The sequence below is a fragment of the Oncorhynchus nerka genome, linkage group LG4 (assembly GCF_034236695.1).
Source record: "Oncorhynchus nerka isolate Pitt River linkage group LG4, Oner_Uvic_2.0, whole genome shotgun sequence".
Taxonomy (NCBI): domain Eukaryota; kingdom Metazoa; phylum Chordata; class Actinopteri; order Salmoniformes; family Salmonidae; genus Oncorhynchus; species Oncorhynchus nerka.
In genome coordinates, this window is record NC_088399.1 from 29,611,279 (window position 1) to 29,626,340 (window position 15,062).

The window sequence follows — 15,062 nt, forward strand, 5'->3', positions numbered from 1 at the left end:
ATAAGTGGAGACCAGGAAGTGTTACCACTCAGCCACAGCTCTGCACCAGACCAGTGTTTTATGGGGAATACTATCCTATAGGAGACATTGGAGCTCTCTGGAAGCTATTAGCTAGTGGGGAAGGCTGGGATGTGATGGAAGGGAACCACTGACCCCACACTCATACACCCACAGTCTCAGAGAATCCCCAACTGGGACTGTCACCCCAACTCAACCCCTCTCATGCTTTAGAATAGCTTATAGTTGCATGACTGTGGTTCTTCTTTGTTCCCATATACATGAAGAAATTCTTCCTGTGTTTGGGAACGACCCACTATGTTATGGCCTGTGATTCAGTGCGCTGTAGGTCTCGTCTTCCTCCCCCTCATATAATTCAATTGAACCTCTGAAATTCTCCAGTAAATGTTACCATATTCTGCTTTCAACTGTGTTTTCTTCTGGAGCTCTGTTTTGGGGAGAGTTTTCTGCTCCAGAGCATGTCATCCATGTGGGTTCTGTGGCCTCCCTCCTCCTCGAACCTCCATCCACGTTTCTAGAGTCGAACAGACAGAACCATACACGTCTGAAAACTGTTAGGGGATTCACTCAAGTGGAGACACTTGGTTGTCCATGAAACCGCTGTTTCTATTGTTGTGCCAATGGATGTCCATAATCAGATGTTTACTTTCACCCTCAATCTAACTTGGTTAGGCCTTGGTTAGAGTGAGTCATGTTGTAGACACAAGCTTCATTCAGCATTTAGCATGAGATCCCATGTATTCTGGGTGTAAATCATAGGTCATGGTTGAGGTTGAGGTTGAGGTTTTTGTGTCCCTCATCGAGCAAACATTAACGCTCTCACACACACACATACACACACACACGCACACGCACACGCACACGCACGCACACGCGCGCGCGCGCGTGCGCACACACACACAAAGGAGAAGTTGGGCAGGATCAGAAATCTGTAAAGCAAGTAGCTGCTGTAAGGTCTGCTATTATAGTGATATTCTGAACGTAGGAAGGTCGTTCCACCAATTCAGTGCCTTTTGAAATGTGTAACTTGGTAAAAAAAAGAAGAAGATTGATTTCACCTAATTTCAACATTCTGTCAAAAAGAGCACATGCATGTTCAACTTAATACATTTCAAGAGGTTAAGTGAAAAAATGACTATATTAAGTGCCAAGGGTGCCTATTAAGTGCCAGGGTTGACGAATTCATCTTAAATCTTAAATCTGCCATACATTTCCCTTGTGTGCATCAGGGAGGGGCAATTGAATACAAGCTTCACAAAAAAGTGTAATTATTAAAACATTTCCAGCCTATCTATCTATGGGCAACATGGTTGATGTGTTATGCTCGACCCACTCTGGGTTCCACCACAACAACAAAAAACTGAAAATGGCCAAAAATAGTAGAATAGTAGATTTGACTATTAGATGTGCTTTGTTTCTTTTGAAAGAATCATAAAGAAATGAATGGTTTCACCATATTAAAATGAGAGTTCAATTCACATAACAGGGTTGACCTTAAAATGCCAGCCAGCTGTTTTTCCTTAAAACAAATCACTAATCACATGAAATAAATAATCATCTTCAGAGAATACTTTGTCAAAGCTACATAATAACTAGGGCTTTACAATGATGGAGAAAACCTAACATTTGTGGCTAAGTGGGTTAAAATCTCTCAAAGTCAGAGGGTGCACAGAGGGACATGTCCAAATGCTGATTTATTGAATTATCCATGTGGCCTTTTTTTAAATGCAATACTGGTGCACAATTTCTACTTAAAAATGAGTAAAAGGCACTCATTTCGTGGAGCAACCCAGGATTAGAGCTGTACTTTGCTCTGTGTAAGATTTGTGCCAGTGTGTGTGTTGTGTATCCGTTAGGTGTGTGGGGCTATGGGTGTGTCTGCTTTGAGTTGGATCAGCCTCTCCTCACAGTGAGTGTGTGTGACTGGGGGTATTGTGAATCTACTGGGAGCAGAGAGCCCCATGTCTGATGCAGTCATGCACTACCATCTTGGATGGTACTTGGTTCTTGGGTGCCTGCTACTGGATTTACTTGGAGCTTGTCTGGAGGGACAAAGGATACCAAAGTCAAAGAGGAAAGAGGTAGGGCCTCACCCGGACTTTGAACTAATCCCCTCTGAGGGCAGGTATAGGGCACCCTGGCAGGAAAAACAGAACTAGACAATCATTTGTGCCAGGTGTGATACCCCTCCTTTAACAGCTTGGGCTCATGTTCCTATCGACCCTGTAAAGCCAGCAGGCTAGTTCTTTTATTGGTATGTAACTGTTGTGAATGTTCTCGTCTACAGTATTTAAACGCCACTTTAAACGTGTACATGATACTGCAACAACATTTCCCCATGGGGACAATAAAGTTATTCAAGTAAAAACACCCATATGTTTCTATTGGGTTGGTGTAGTGTGATTATGTTCCATTGATGTAGAATTATTAATGTGGTCCTTAAGCGCACTTTAGTAGGTCCTCAATGTGGCATCATGACAGGGCCAGAGATGTGTATGTCCTAGATAGGATATGTTCAGTCACTTTGGTATGTGAGAGAAATATCCACATAATGAATACATTAGCATAACTGTTACAAAGGGCTTGATAATGCTTTAATTGAGTTGAATTTCATGTTAATAACTGTGCAACGGGTCGGCTTGATTATAGAGGTCTTTAACTTTGTTTAATGTTTGTGTGTTATTAACACACTGAATGTTGCTTGTGGTTTTGAGGTTTTACATCTAAGAGGTTCACAGCTGTTTTTGTTGGTTAGACAGAAGAACAGTCATCAGTGAGCTGTTTTAACCTAAACTATCCCTTTGGTTGAGTTATTGTTCAACATTGCAACACTGAGTACTGGGGAGATTTGTTATGGATTTGCTATGGAACCCTGACCTGTTCACCGGATGTGCTACAAGTCCCAGACCTGCTGTTTTCAGGAGCGGTAGAGATACTCTGAATGATCGGCTATGGGAATGTTGGCCTACTGTTACTCTTCTCTTGATCATGTCTGTACTGTAAATCTGTCCAGAGTCCTCTAGCCTTAAAGCTGACAGCGCTTCTTTGTTCCTTTTTGTAATGTCCATTTTCTTTCAGCTCTGTATATTCATATATAACATAGCATCTTTTTCAACAGCCATATTCTTATGGCTATTTTCACTACATTTTCCTTGCTATTATTTTCTGGTTTCCAATTTGTGTCAATTCAATGTTTTTCAATGTTTACTTCTCTTTTCACCAGGGAAGTCCTGAGCATTGTGGTGTTTTTGTGGTGTTTTTTTAAAGCCAATATTTCTACCTCCTGCTGCAAGACCCAGCCAGTTTGAGATGCCTACAGACATACCTGTGTCTGGGATAGATTTACGAACCTTACTGCTTGATTTGGCCTTTGTGTGTGTGTGTGTGTGGTGGTTGGGGGGGGGGGGGGGGGGTAGCACCTATGCCTAGAGCAGTTGTGTGAGTGGTTGGCCTCCATAGATCTCTCAGGATGGCCTGTAGAGTGGAGAGCTGTCAGCTCCAGAGACATGGAGGCTACCAGAACAGACTGAGACTGGCGCTGACAGAGGGATATCACCCCAATTAGAAATAACCATTCGTCTCCATCCCAGGTGTGCCACTAAAGATCTGACATATGTGATGAATCCTAGGAATTTCCCATTTTCCCCCTGAAATCCACTGAGAGTAGAAGAAATCAATAGATGAACACAGGAGGCTGCTGAGGGGATGACAGCTCATAATAATGTCTGGAATGGAGTGAATGGAACGGCATTAACCACATGGAAAACATGTTTGATTTGTTCCATACCGGTCCAATTATTCTGTTCCAGCCATTTGCTATGAGCCCGTCTTCCCGAATGAAAGTGCCACCGACTGCCTGTGATGGAGAATTTCCAAGTGGGCATAGCTGGGTCAACAAAGAGCATGTAAAACTAACAGGAAGAGTCATTTGTTTGTATTGTGACATGCAGCCCAGACCCCAGACACATTCATTCTATTGGAGAAGGTGGAAGGTGGAAAGTTTTTAAGTTCCTCAGCGTACACATCACGGACAAACTGAAATGGTCCACCCACACAGACAGCGTAGTGAAGAAGTACAGGTGCATCAAAGCTGGAACCGAGAGACTGAAAAACAGCTTCTATCTCAAGGCCATCAGACTGTTAAACAGCCATCACTAACATTGAGTGGCTGCTGCCAACATACTGACTCAAATCTCTAGCCACTTTAATAATTAAAATAAATGTAGTCACTTTAAACAATGCCACTTTATATAATGTTTACATACCCTACATTACATTACTCATCTCATATGTATATACTGTACTCTATACCATCTACTGCATCTTGCCTATGCCGTGCGGCCATCGCTCATCCATATATTTATATGTACATATTATTATTCATTCCTTTACACTTGTGTGTATTAGGTAGTTGTTGTGAAATTGTTAGATTACTTGTTAGACATTACTGCACGGTCGGAACTAGAAGCACAAGCATTTTGCTACACTCGCAGTAACATCTGCTAACCATGTCTATGTGACCAATAAAATTAGATTTGATTTGAAAGTTAAATGTCTTATGTAAAGTGTTTGTGTTATGGCTGTTAGTGCCTTGCTATGAACCTACAGATATACCAACATGCTATATAACTGTCACTCACCTGCACATCTGGCCCTCTCCACCCTCCACCTATTCCTCTGTTTGTGCTGAGTTCACATTTCCTCATTGTGTCTCAGCATGCTGGTTGAAAGCGCTACTGTTGATGACACATACATTGCCTGCTTGAGCCTGTTGCTGCAGAGGCCCCTGGGTAAAGGGAGCAAATAGGGCATCTTGTCTTGGCACTGAACATGTAAAGGAGATGTATTGAATTACCTATGAAGGTTCTTAATAGATCCATCATAAGGAGGTACTTGAGGTACTGAAAAACATCACTTCGAGATTGCCAAGACCTTGCTGGATCATAATGGAAAGCATCATTGTGCTGTCTGCCCCCTAGTGGGGTACTGAGTATTACTACAACAGCTTAGTACCCCTGGCTCCTGTCTGACAACAGCTCAGTACCCCTGGCTCCTGTCTGATTTGGCTGTGTGTGTGTGTGTGTGTGTGTGTGTGTGTGTGTGTGTGTGTGTGTGTGTGTGTGTGTGTGTGTGTGTGTGTGTGTGTGTGTGTGTGTGTGTGTGTGTGTGTGTGTGTGTGTGTGTGTGTGTGTGTGTGTGTGTGTGTGTGTGTGTGTGTGTGTGTGTGTGTGTGTGTGCGCGCGCGCGCGCTGTAATGGTACCCCAAGTAAGCACAGCCTACCAGGCTGGGATATCGGGCAGACAATACAGTAGATAAGCTGGAGAGGCGCCAGAAGCCAGGGACAGATCCAGTGTCGGCTTATCAGAGAGGAGTCACTGCGGGCCAGGCAGAGGAACTTGAGAAAGAACCTTTGTTTCCAGCAGTGGAGCACCCCGTACCAGCCCACCTCAGCCCCTCACTGGCTCCCCTTGCTCAGTCACCCGAGTGCCCTTGAGTTTGGATCTCTAACTCTCTGTTTCATATTACATTGAGCTTTGATGAGAGAAACTATATGTACCTTGTGGCGCCTAGTTTTGCACTGATTCTGAACTTCACACTGTCCTCTGTCCTCCCCCCCCCCCCCCCCACACACACACACACACACACAGCCGGGCAGGCAGGCTGCTGCTCCCCACATGCCTCCCAGACCAGCTTAACTTTACTGCTCCCTGCTGTGGCGGCCCATCAGGGTCATCAAACAGAATTTACAACCCCTCACCCCAAGCAGGCTCCTCTCTGCTCCACTTTCCCCTAGGCCCAACACCCTCTCCTGAGCTAGCGATGTGCACTGGGAGGGAGGGGAATGTAACTTCAGGTTGTTGTGGACTTGTTTTGTATGAGGAGTTTCAACATCTGAGGTCAGTTACAGGTAGTTAGATGGTGTACAGGTAGTTAGATGGTGTATGTGTTGAAATGGGAAGGGAAGTACACAGTTCTAAAGAGGTGATGTTTTTACTGTGGTAGTTGAGTGAGGAGGGTGTACACATGCAGTGGTTCCTCCTTTAAAAGTTGCAAGCTTACACCACGGGACTTAGAGGTAGCCAGCATCACGGCTTCATTGCTCCAGACCACCACAAGGGAGAGTTAGAGCACTCATTATGCATTTGGGTCCCAAGGTTTTTATATGACCAATCATATTGAGAGGTTCCAATGGCAAATTTGACGTGAGCCACCCGTCTCTGGTGACTGTCTTCAGCGAAGACGGCTGACAAAACAAATAGACACATTTTTTCAAATTTTCGCCTAAAAGGACTAATCTAAATGCCTGTAGCTCAGGCCCTGAAGCAAGGATATGCACATTATTGATACTATTTGAAAGGAAACACATTGAAGTTTGTGGAAATGGGAATTGAATGTAAAAAACAACCGTTTTTCCCCCTCTACCACCAACTATGAAATGCAACAGAAAGGGTCCACATCTAGCCATCATTCTGGTTAATTCCAATGGTGTCCACAAGATGGCAGCAGTGTATGTTTCAGACAGATAACTTGAAGTATGAGCAAACTACATGACATTTAGTGTGAAGTCACCCAGTTACATTTGGGCAAGTCACGAAGGACACATTAACATTCACATTACATCTTTCTGCGAGAATATCGTCAAATCTGTATACTTGCACATTTGTTTAGTTTTTCCAGTATTAGTAGCCCTATTATAAGTTCAACATTTGCAAAACAACCAGTGTTCATAACTCTCCATATTCTTAGAATTTTTGTCCAAAAGGAAAAGGCTATGGCAGAAGGTTAGCAGCTACATTTTACGACAGATAAGGGGTACTCCGGATACTCCCGTAAAGCCCAGCTCATTGGCTATCTAGCTAGCTTTGTTTTACCCCGATTTGTTCTTATTTAGCAAAGTTACAGTTGATCAAGTGAAGACCACTCGCGTCATCAGCGTGCCATGAAGGTGTCGCTCTCTGACCAAATGTGTGGTGTCCAGTAGGATATAATACACCCCTAATGATACAGTGAAGTCTGGTTATGTTCTAGGATCTCTGAGGAATAAATACGCATGTGATTTGACTGGTTGAAACAACGTTTAGGGTTAGATTTTCACAGATTCCTTTCTTTGCAAATTGAACGAGTGGAAATACAAAATCGATCGTGCATGCTATATGGACCTTAAATTCAGAGCTGAATTTATCAAACATATCGTGTTGAAAAAAGTGTTTTGTTGATAGGAGCTCTCTTCAAACAATAGCATGGCATGTTTTCACAGTAATAGCTACTGTAAATTGGACAGTGCAGTGATATTAATACGAATTTAAGCTTTCAGCCGATGTAAGACACTTATATGTACCGACATTTGTTGTTTCTCTAAAATCTGCGATCGTGACACAAGGCGCTGCATGATTTACAACTGTCCTGTTGACGGGACGCCGATCCCTAAGAAGTTTTAATGTAGAGACAAACGATTGTGCATATTTTTTTGTCAAAAAGTTAATTTACGAAAATTGCTATTTAGCAAGTTTTTTTTCAGTCATATCCAATACCAGGTGTATCAAACTCCATTCTTTGAATGATGCTGTGTCTGCATGTATGTATTACAATTATACACTTCAACAATGTTTACCACTCCTGCTCCTGGGACATCAATGATTACACATTGTAACTATGCAATAGACTAGAGACATGATTTAAGTAATGGCTGATTTGTAATTCATATATACAGAATAAAAAGACAGTACATTCACGGCCACAAGCGTGCTGAATGACGTGTGGAAGAGAGCGAGGAACCAGATGGGAGTAACTATCCAGGCTGTTTGCTCTGAGACCGGCATAATAATGTAATGAAACAAGCAGCGAGCAGGTTTTGAACCCTCAACATTCTAACGCGAAGTCCAGCACGCTATCGACTGTGACAAAATGTATTAATTGGGGTTGGGGCCGATTGTGGCTAAAAACACTTTATCTATTGGAATATTTAACATGTGGAAAGGGGGAAAAGTGTTATTACTAGTTTTTCATAAGTGTAGCAGGATGGGCTGTTAGCTGAACAATAGACTATTCAACCTTTACTAAAGAATTGTCTAATAGCCGAGCTAGGTGTGATTATTTGGATCCTTGACCTATATAAAATAACTTAACTGGCTGAGGTAGGCTATGAGGCTTTAATAGGCCTACTTACAATTGCAACTGGTCTAAAATGTAGCATCCTACATAGAATAATCATTTAAAGAAAAAAAGTCTGCACGTTCGATCTAAACAATGGAACTAATAATTAAAAGCGCACATTTCTAAATGCCAAACTATAAAAGTAATTGGAAATGTAGATAGATATAAATGATGTGTGACATTGTGGTTACAATAAAGAATGTAGCCCATCATGCAAATGTTTCCTATTAGCAGGACAATAGAGTTTTTATAACCCGGCTACTGTTGTGAAAATCCATCAACTTGCAATGTATTCAATGCTTAAGTCCTCTAAAGTGTTACATTTCTAACTCAGAACAGCATTTCTTCATCAACATCTTTATGCTTTCGTTAATCTTCTTGATCTCTCTTTTTTTGTGGCAATTTTGAGCAAATTGCTCAAGGGCCACAGTTGATTAGTCTGTGAAGATGACGTTATTGAATGTCTCGCCAGCTTTGATCCATGACTGGGCCTGCAGGACGCAAAGTTTTTTGTTTGTCAGACGAATCATTGGAATCATTGACTCACTCACGCGTTGAAAAGGAGAAGGGCGAGGAACGAGATGGAGTCACAATCCATGCAAGGCACACCTGTGAGCTCTGGAACTCCATCTCCGACAGGCAGAGTCAACATACGTGGCGGGTCGTCAGGTCTTCGTTTCACCCTGACATTTCCATTCCTCTTCTGACAACAGATCAACTGCTCACCAGGCACAGCAAGGGCTGCCCGGACCGTTATGCTGTTCTGCTATTCCACAGATGTGTAACTGGAGGTGTCCCTGTGGATGTATTTCAAGGCCTACCTTCAAACTCAGTGCCTCTTCTAAAGAAAAAAAATCTAAAGAAATCAGCCAAGACCTCAGAAAAAAAATTGTAGACCTCCACAAGTCTGGTTCATCCTTGGGAGCAATTTCCAAATGCCTGAAGGTACCACATTCATCTGTACAAACAATAGTACGCAAGTATAAACAACATGGGACCACGCAGCTGTCATACCGCTCAGGAAGGAGACGCGTTCTTTCTCCTAGAGATGAACGTACTTTGGTGAGAAAAGGGCAAATCAATCCCAGAACAACAGCAAAGGACCCTGTGAAGATGCTGGAGGAAACAGGTACAAAAGTATCTATATCCACAGTAAAATGAGTCCTATATCGACATAACCTGAAAGGCCGCTCAGCAAGGAAGAAGCCAGTGCTCCAAAACCGCCATAAAAAAGCCAGACTACGGTTTGCAACTGCACATGGGTACAAAGATCGTACTTTTTGGAGAAATGTCCTCTGGTCTGATGAAACAAAAATAGAACTGTTTGGCCATAATGACCATCATTATGTTTGGAGGAAAAAGGGGGAGGCTTGCAAGCCGAAGAACACCATCCCAACCGTGAAACACGGGGATAGCAGCATCATGTTGTGGGGGTGCTTTGCTGCAGGAGGGACTGGTGCACTTCAGAAAATAGATGGTATCCTGAGGAAAAATGATGTGAATATATTGAAGCAACATCTCAAGACGTCAGTCAGGAAGTTAAAGTTCGGTCGCAAATGGGTCTTCCAAATGGACAATGACCCCAAGCATTCTTCCAAAGTTGTGGAAAAATGGCTTAAGGACAACAAAGTCAAGGTATTGGAGTGGCCATCACAAAGCCCTGATCTCAATCCTATAGAAAATGTGTGGGCAGAACTGAAAAAGCTTGTGCGAGCACGCTGACTACACCACCCTGACTCAGTTACGCCAGCTCTGTCATGGGGAATGGGCCAAAATTCAGTCAACTTATTGTGGGAAGCTTGTGGAAGGCTACACAAAATGTTTGACCCAAGTTAAATCATTTAAAGGCAATGCTACCAAATACTAATTAAGTGTATGTAAACTTCTGACCCACTGAGAATGTGATGAAAGAAATAAAAGATGAAATAAATCATTCTCTCTACTGTTATTCTGACATTTCACATTCTTAAAATAAAGTGGTGATCCTATCTGACCTTTTACAGGGACTTTTTACTATTGTGAAAAAGTGAGTTTAAATGTATTTGGCTAAGGTGTATGTAAACTTCCCACTTCAACTGTATACTGTTATTTTATTTAACCTTCTGTTTTACTATATACCTTTTGCTTTGTATATAGACAAACTTACCATCAAAAATCAAATGTGGACCTAGTCCCTAGCGAGAAATTTACCCCCACACATGGAGTTTGAGAGGATGCTTAGGACTTGGTTTGCTTGACTGAAGATCTCGTACAACGCTGTGTACTACTCCCTTCACAGAACAGCACAAACTGGCCCTATCCATAATAGAAAGAGGAGTGGGAGGCCCTGGTGCACAACTGAACAAGAGGACAAGTACATTCGATTGTCTAGTTTGAGAAACAGACGCCTCACAAGTCCTCAACTGGCAGCTTCATTAAATAGTACCCACAAAACACCCGTCTCAACGTCAACAGTGAACAGGCGACTCCGGGATGCTGGCCTTCTAGGCAGAGTTGCAATGAAAAAGCCATATCTCAGACTGGCCAATAAAAATGTACTTGTCCTCTTGTTCAGTTGTGTACCGGGGCCTCCCACTCCTCCTTCTATTCTGGTTAGAGCCAGATTGTTCTGTGAAGGGAGTAGTACACAGCGTTGTACGAGATCTTCAGTTTCTTGGCAATTTCTCGCATGGAATAGCCTTCATTTCTCAGAAGAAGAATAGACTGACAATTTTCTGGCCAGTATGAGATGATGGTAGCGGGGTGAACAGGTGCTGTAGGTGTCCTGGAGGGCAGGTAGTTTGCCCCCTGTGATGCGTTGTGCAGACCGGAGAGCCCTGTGGTTGTGGGCGGTGCAGTTGCCGAACCAGGCAATGATACAGCCCAACAGTGTGCTCTCAATTGTGCATTGTAAAAGTTTGTGAAGGTTTTAGGTGACATGCCAAATTTCTTCAGCCCCCTGAGGTTGAAGAGGCACTTTTCGTCTTCTCCACTATACTGTCTGTGTGGGTGGACCATTTCAGTTTGTCCGTGATATGTACTCCGAGGAACTTACAAATTTACACCTTCTCCATTAGTCTCTCAAAGCACTTAATGATGACAGAAGTGAGTGCTGCGGGACGATAGTCATTTAGTTCAGTTACCTTTGCCTTCTTGGGTACAGGAACAATGTTGGCCATCTTGAAGCATGTGGGGACAGCAGACTGGGATAGGGAGATATGGAATATGCCAGCCAGCTGGTCTGCACATGCTCTGAGGCTAGGGATGCATGATTGATAGATAGGTCAATGATGTGTATTGTATTTTAAAATTGTTTTTTTTCTAAGTAATTCTTTCCACAGCTTTCCACAAGTTATGCATACACAACAAGAAATAAACATCTCTGATAAATATGTAATCTAAGCTATGATCTCATATACTGATATTCAGCACCACAATACATTACTTGTGTTTATGTTGTGTCTCCATAGGATGTGTTTGGGCAGAGTGGGAGTCGGCGTGGGGACGGGACATGGGGTCCCCGCCAGAAAGGCTCGGTGGGACGAGGGGATGTCTTTGTGGTGGACGAGGACACAGACCTGGCTGATCCAATCCTCCAGGGGGGACACCGCAACCCTCAGTGGAAACCCAGCAGTCAGGGCCCCAAAGGCAGCCGTGAGGGCAAGCCTGAGCCCTCCTCCAAACTCTTGGAGGAGAACATCACCACGGACAAGAAGACAAAAGACTCTGGAGGGAGGGGCATCGGCCTGTTTCCCGCAAAACCCTTGGATGATATCATTATTGATTTGGACCCTGGGTTTTCCCCGAAGAAGCCCTCAGTGGAGTTTCCCCATGTCGATAAGACTCAGATAGAGACCCCCCTGGACCAGGAGCACCCAGACTCTAACCTGCTGAGAGAGGAGGTGGAGTGGCCTCAGACCCCTTCTCAGACTGCCTTCACCCCCACCTCAGAGCCCCCTGCCCCCCCTGTGGAGGCTGTAACTGAGGAGAGGAGACCCACCACACACATCCCCACCCAGCCAGACCCTGACCGGGCTATCACTGTGGAACGAGGACCAGAACGCCCACGCACAGTGTCCATCGTACACAGGGAAGGGGATCTGGTTCTGGGCTCTGATGGCCAGATGTATAGGCTCCAAAGAGGGCCCCCAGGCCGAATGGGGCCCCCAGGAAAGGAGGTAAGTGTCTTCAACATCTTCCTCAACTTTTTCGCTGTGCCAGTGCTCATGTGTCATGTTGTGTAACTTTTAATGTTCATGTTTATGGAGGGTGATGCTTACTGCTTGGGACAGTTCATTAGTGGTTTTGATGTTAGAGCAGAGATCGTTGTCTTGCTTACCACTTTTTTTTATGTAAACAATAAAACAAACCTAACATAATAATAATAGTAATAATGATTATAATATTAATAACTTTATTTGTAAAATTCGCTTTTCAATACAAGTAACAAAGTCCTTCACATCATAAAATAATGAATGGAGCATTATGAAATCAGAAAATATATTCTGTGTTTGGCCTTTAGGTTCGGCATCAATCTGAATATAATCAACAGCCTTGATCTTGTTAAAACATGATTTAACCCTGATGTCTTTCATGTTCCTCTCCTTACATTAGCTACTCCACAGCTCCAAATGGCACCATAAGTGTCAATGCCTTCACTTCATTAGTCGCAGCAAGCATATCAACAAGCCTCTTTGATTGGTGGAGGGGGCGTGAAGCCCTTAGGGCCACCAGAACCAGACCCAGATGGAGCAACATCTGGCCCATTTTGGTCCTGCTCCTGGAGCCTCAGCCTGGCTCTCTTGCTGCTATAAAAGCCTGGGATCACTCGGCACCATTACTGTGATTTATCCCGGCTGTATCGAACATGATAGATGTCCTGCTGGCCAGGAGTAAATGGCTCTGTAGTGGAGAAGGCTGCAATAATTAAGCCCCCTCTCATGTAAAGCAAGGCTATGGTCTAGATGTCCTGGCGATTGTGTTGTATGTCAGGCCTGCGGAGGGTGTGTGTGTGTGTGTGCTTGCGTGTGTGTGTGTGTGACTGTTAGGTGAGGCTGGTCTGGCTATAGCTCCCTCAAATGACATGGACAAATTTTTATGTCCTCGTTGCATGTAAATCTTCTGTGATATTTGACGTGACATATACACTGAGTGGACTAAACATTAGGAACACCTCTTTCCATGACATAGACTGACCAGATGAATCCAGGTGAAAGCTATGATCCCTTATTGATGTCACTTGTTAAATCTGCTTCAATCAGTGTAGACGAAGGGGAGGAGACAGGTTAAATAATGATTTTTAAGCCTTGAGACAATTGAAACATGGATGGTGTATGTGTGCCATTCAGAGGGTGAATGGGCAAGACAAAATATTTGTCTTTTTTTAACGGGGTATGGTAGTAGGTGGTGTGTCAAGAACTGCAATGCTGCTGGGTTTTCATGCTCAACAGTTTCCTGTGTGTATCAAGAATGGTCCACCACCCAGAGGACATCCAGCCAACTTGACACAACTGTGGGAAGCAATGGAGTCAACATGGGCCAGCATCCCTGTGGAATGCTTTCGACACCTTGAGTCTATCTATGTCCCGAGGAATTGAGGCTGTTCTGAGGGCAAAAGTGGGTGCAACTCAACATTAGGAAGGTGTTCTTAATTAATCAATCAGTCAAATGTATTTATAAAGCCCTTTTTACATCAGCAGATGTCACAAAGTGCTCATATAGAAACCCAGACTAAATCCCCAAACAGCAAGCAATGCAGATGTAGAAGCACGGTGGCTAGGAAAAAACTCCCTAAAAAGGGAGGAACATAGGAAGAAACCTATAGAGGAACCATGATCTGAGGGGTGGCCAGTCCTCTTCTGCCTGTGCCAGGTGGAGATTATAAGAGTGCATGGCCATTAAGGCCAGATCGTTCTTCAAGATGTTCAAACGTTCGTAGATGACCAGCAGGGTCAAATAATAATCACAATGGTTGTAGAGGGTGCAACAGATCAGCACCTCAGGAGTAAATGTCAGTTGGGTCTTCATAGCCAAGCATTCAGAGATCGAGACAGCAGGTGCGGTAGAGGGAGAGAGAGAGGGAGGGAGAGTGAGAGGGATGTTTTGTACACTCAGTGTATGATAGCTGACTAAAAAGACCAGAACCTGCTGCCCTATATACATAGACATTGAATCACTGGTCACTTTAATAATGGAACACTAGACAATAATAATGTTTACATACTGCTTTACTCATTTCATATGTATATGCTGTATTCTATTCTGCTGTATTTTAGTCAATGCCACTCCGACATTGCTCGTCCTAATATTTATGTTATAAATATAATTAATAATTCCATTCTTTTACTGTTAGATTTGTGTGTATTGTTGTGAATTGTTAGATACTACTGCACGTTTGGAGCTAAACGGTGGGGAGGAAGTCTTTTGACTTTCATAGGCAGCGGGCCGTGGTGGAAACCCTGGTGAAGGAAAGCTGCTCTCCTCTGGCTGCCTGTCTCAGTCTGTTAATAGTGGACAGGGTAGATGTTGTAAAACATTTGGTAGTTTATAACAGTACGATATTAAGCTGTAGATGCATATGATGGGCTCTTTGTCAACACTCATTTGTATTTTAAGTTTAGTCTGTTAATCAATGTGTTGTTGTTTTTTGTTGTGCTTGAGCTTACAAGAGCATTGGTTACTTCACGTTTGATTGTATGATACAGGAGCTACATCTCTGTATATGAGAAGTTAAGAAGTCCTCTGCACTCCACTACATCTCTGAGTTAACTTGACTTAATGTCTCACATGTTCTGTTCCCTTTCTTTTCTCATTGACTTTCTCCAGGGCTTTCCCGGTCACGCTGGCTTACGTGGGTTTAAAGGTGACAGGGTAAGAGGAGCTGACATTTTGGAATGACTTGAGGTGGCTT

The 15,062-nt window shown here is 43.4% G+C and overlaps 1 protein-coding gene across 1 annotated transcript in view; it reads left to right on the forward strand.

The window, feature by feature from the left end:
* Positions 1–15,062, forward strand: part of LOC115117378 (collagen alpha-2(I) chain-like) — a 132,810-nt gene that overhangs the window by 78,611 nt on the left and 39,137 nt on the right. The window contains exons 7-8 of the mRNA XM_029645852.2: positions 11,623–12,330; positions 14,978–15,022. Of these exons, the coding sequence (XP_029501712.2) occupies positions 11,623–12,330; positions 14,978–15,022 (753 nt within the window). The remainder of the gene's footprint in view (positions 1–11,622; positions 12,331–14,977; positions 15,023–15,062) is intronic.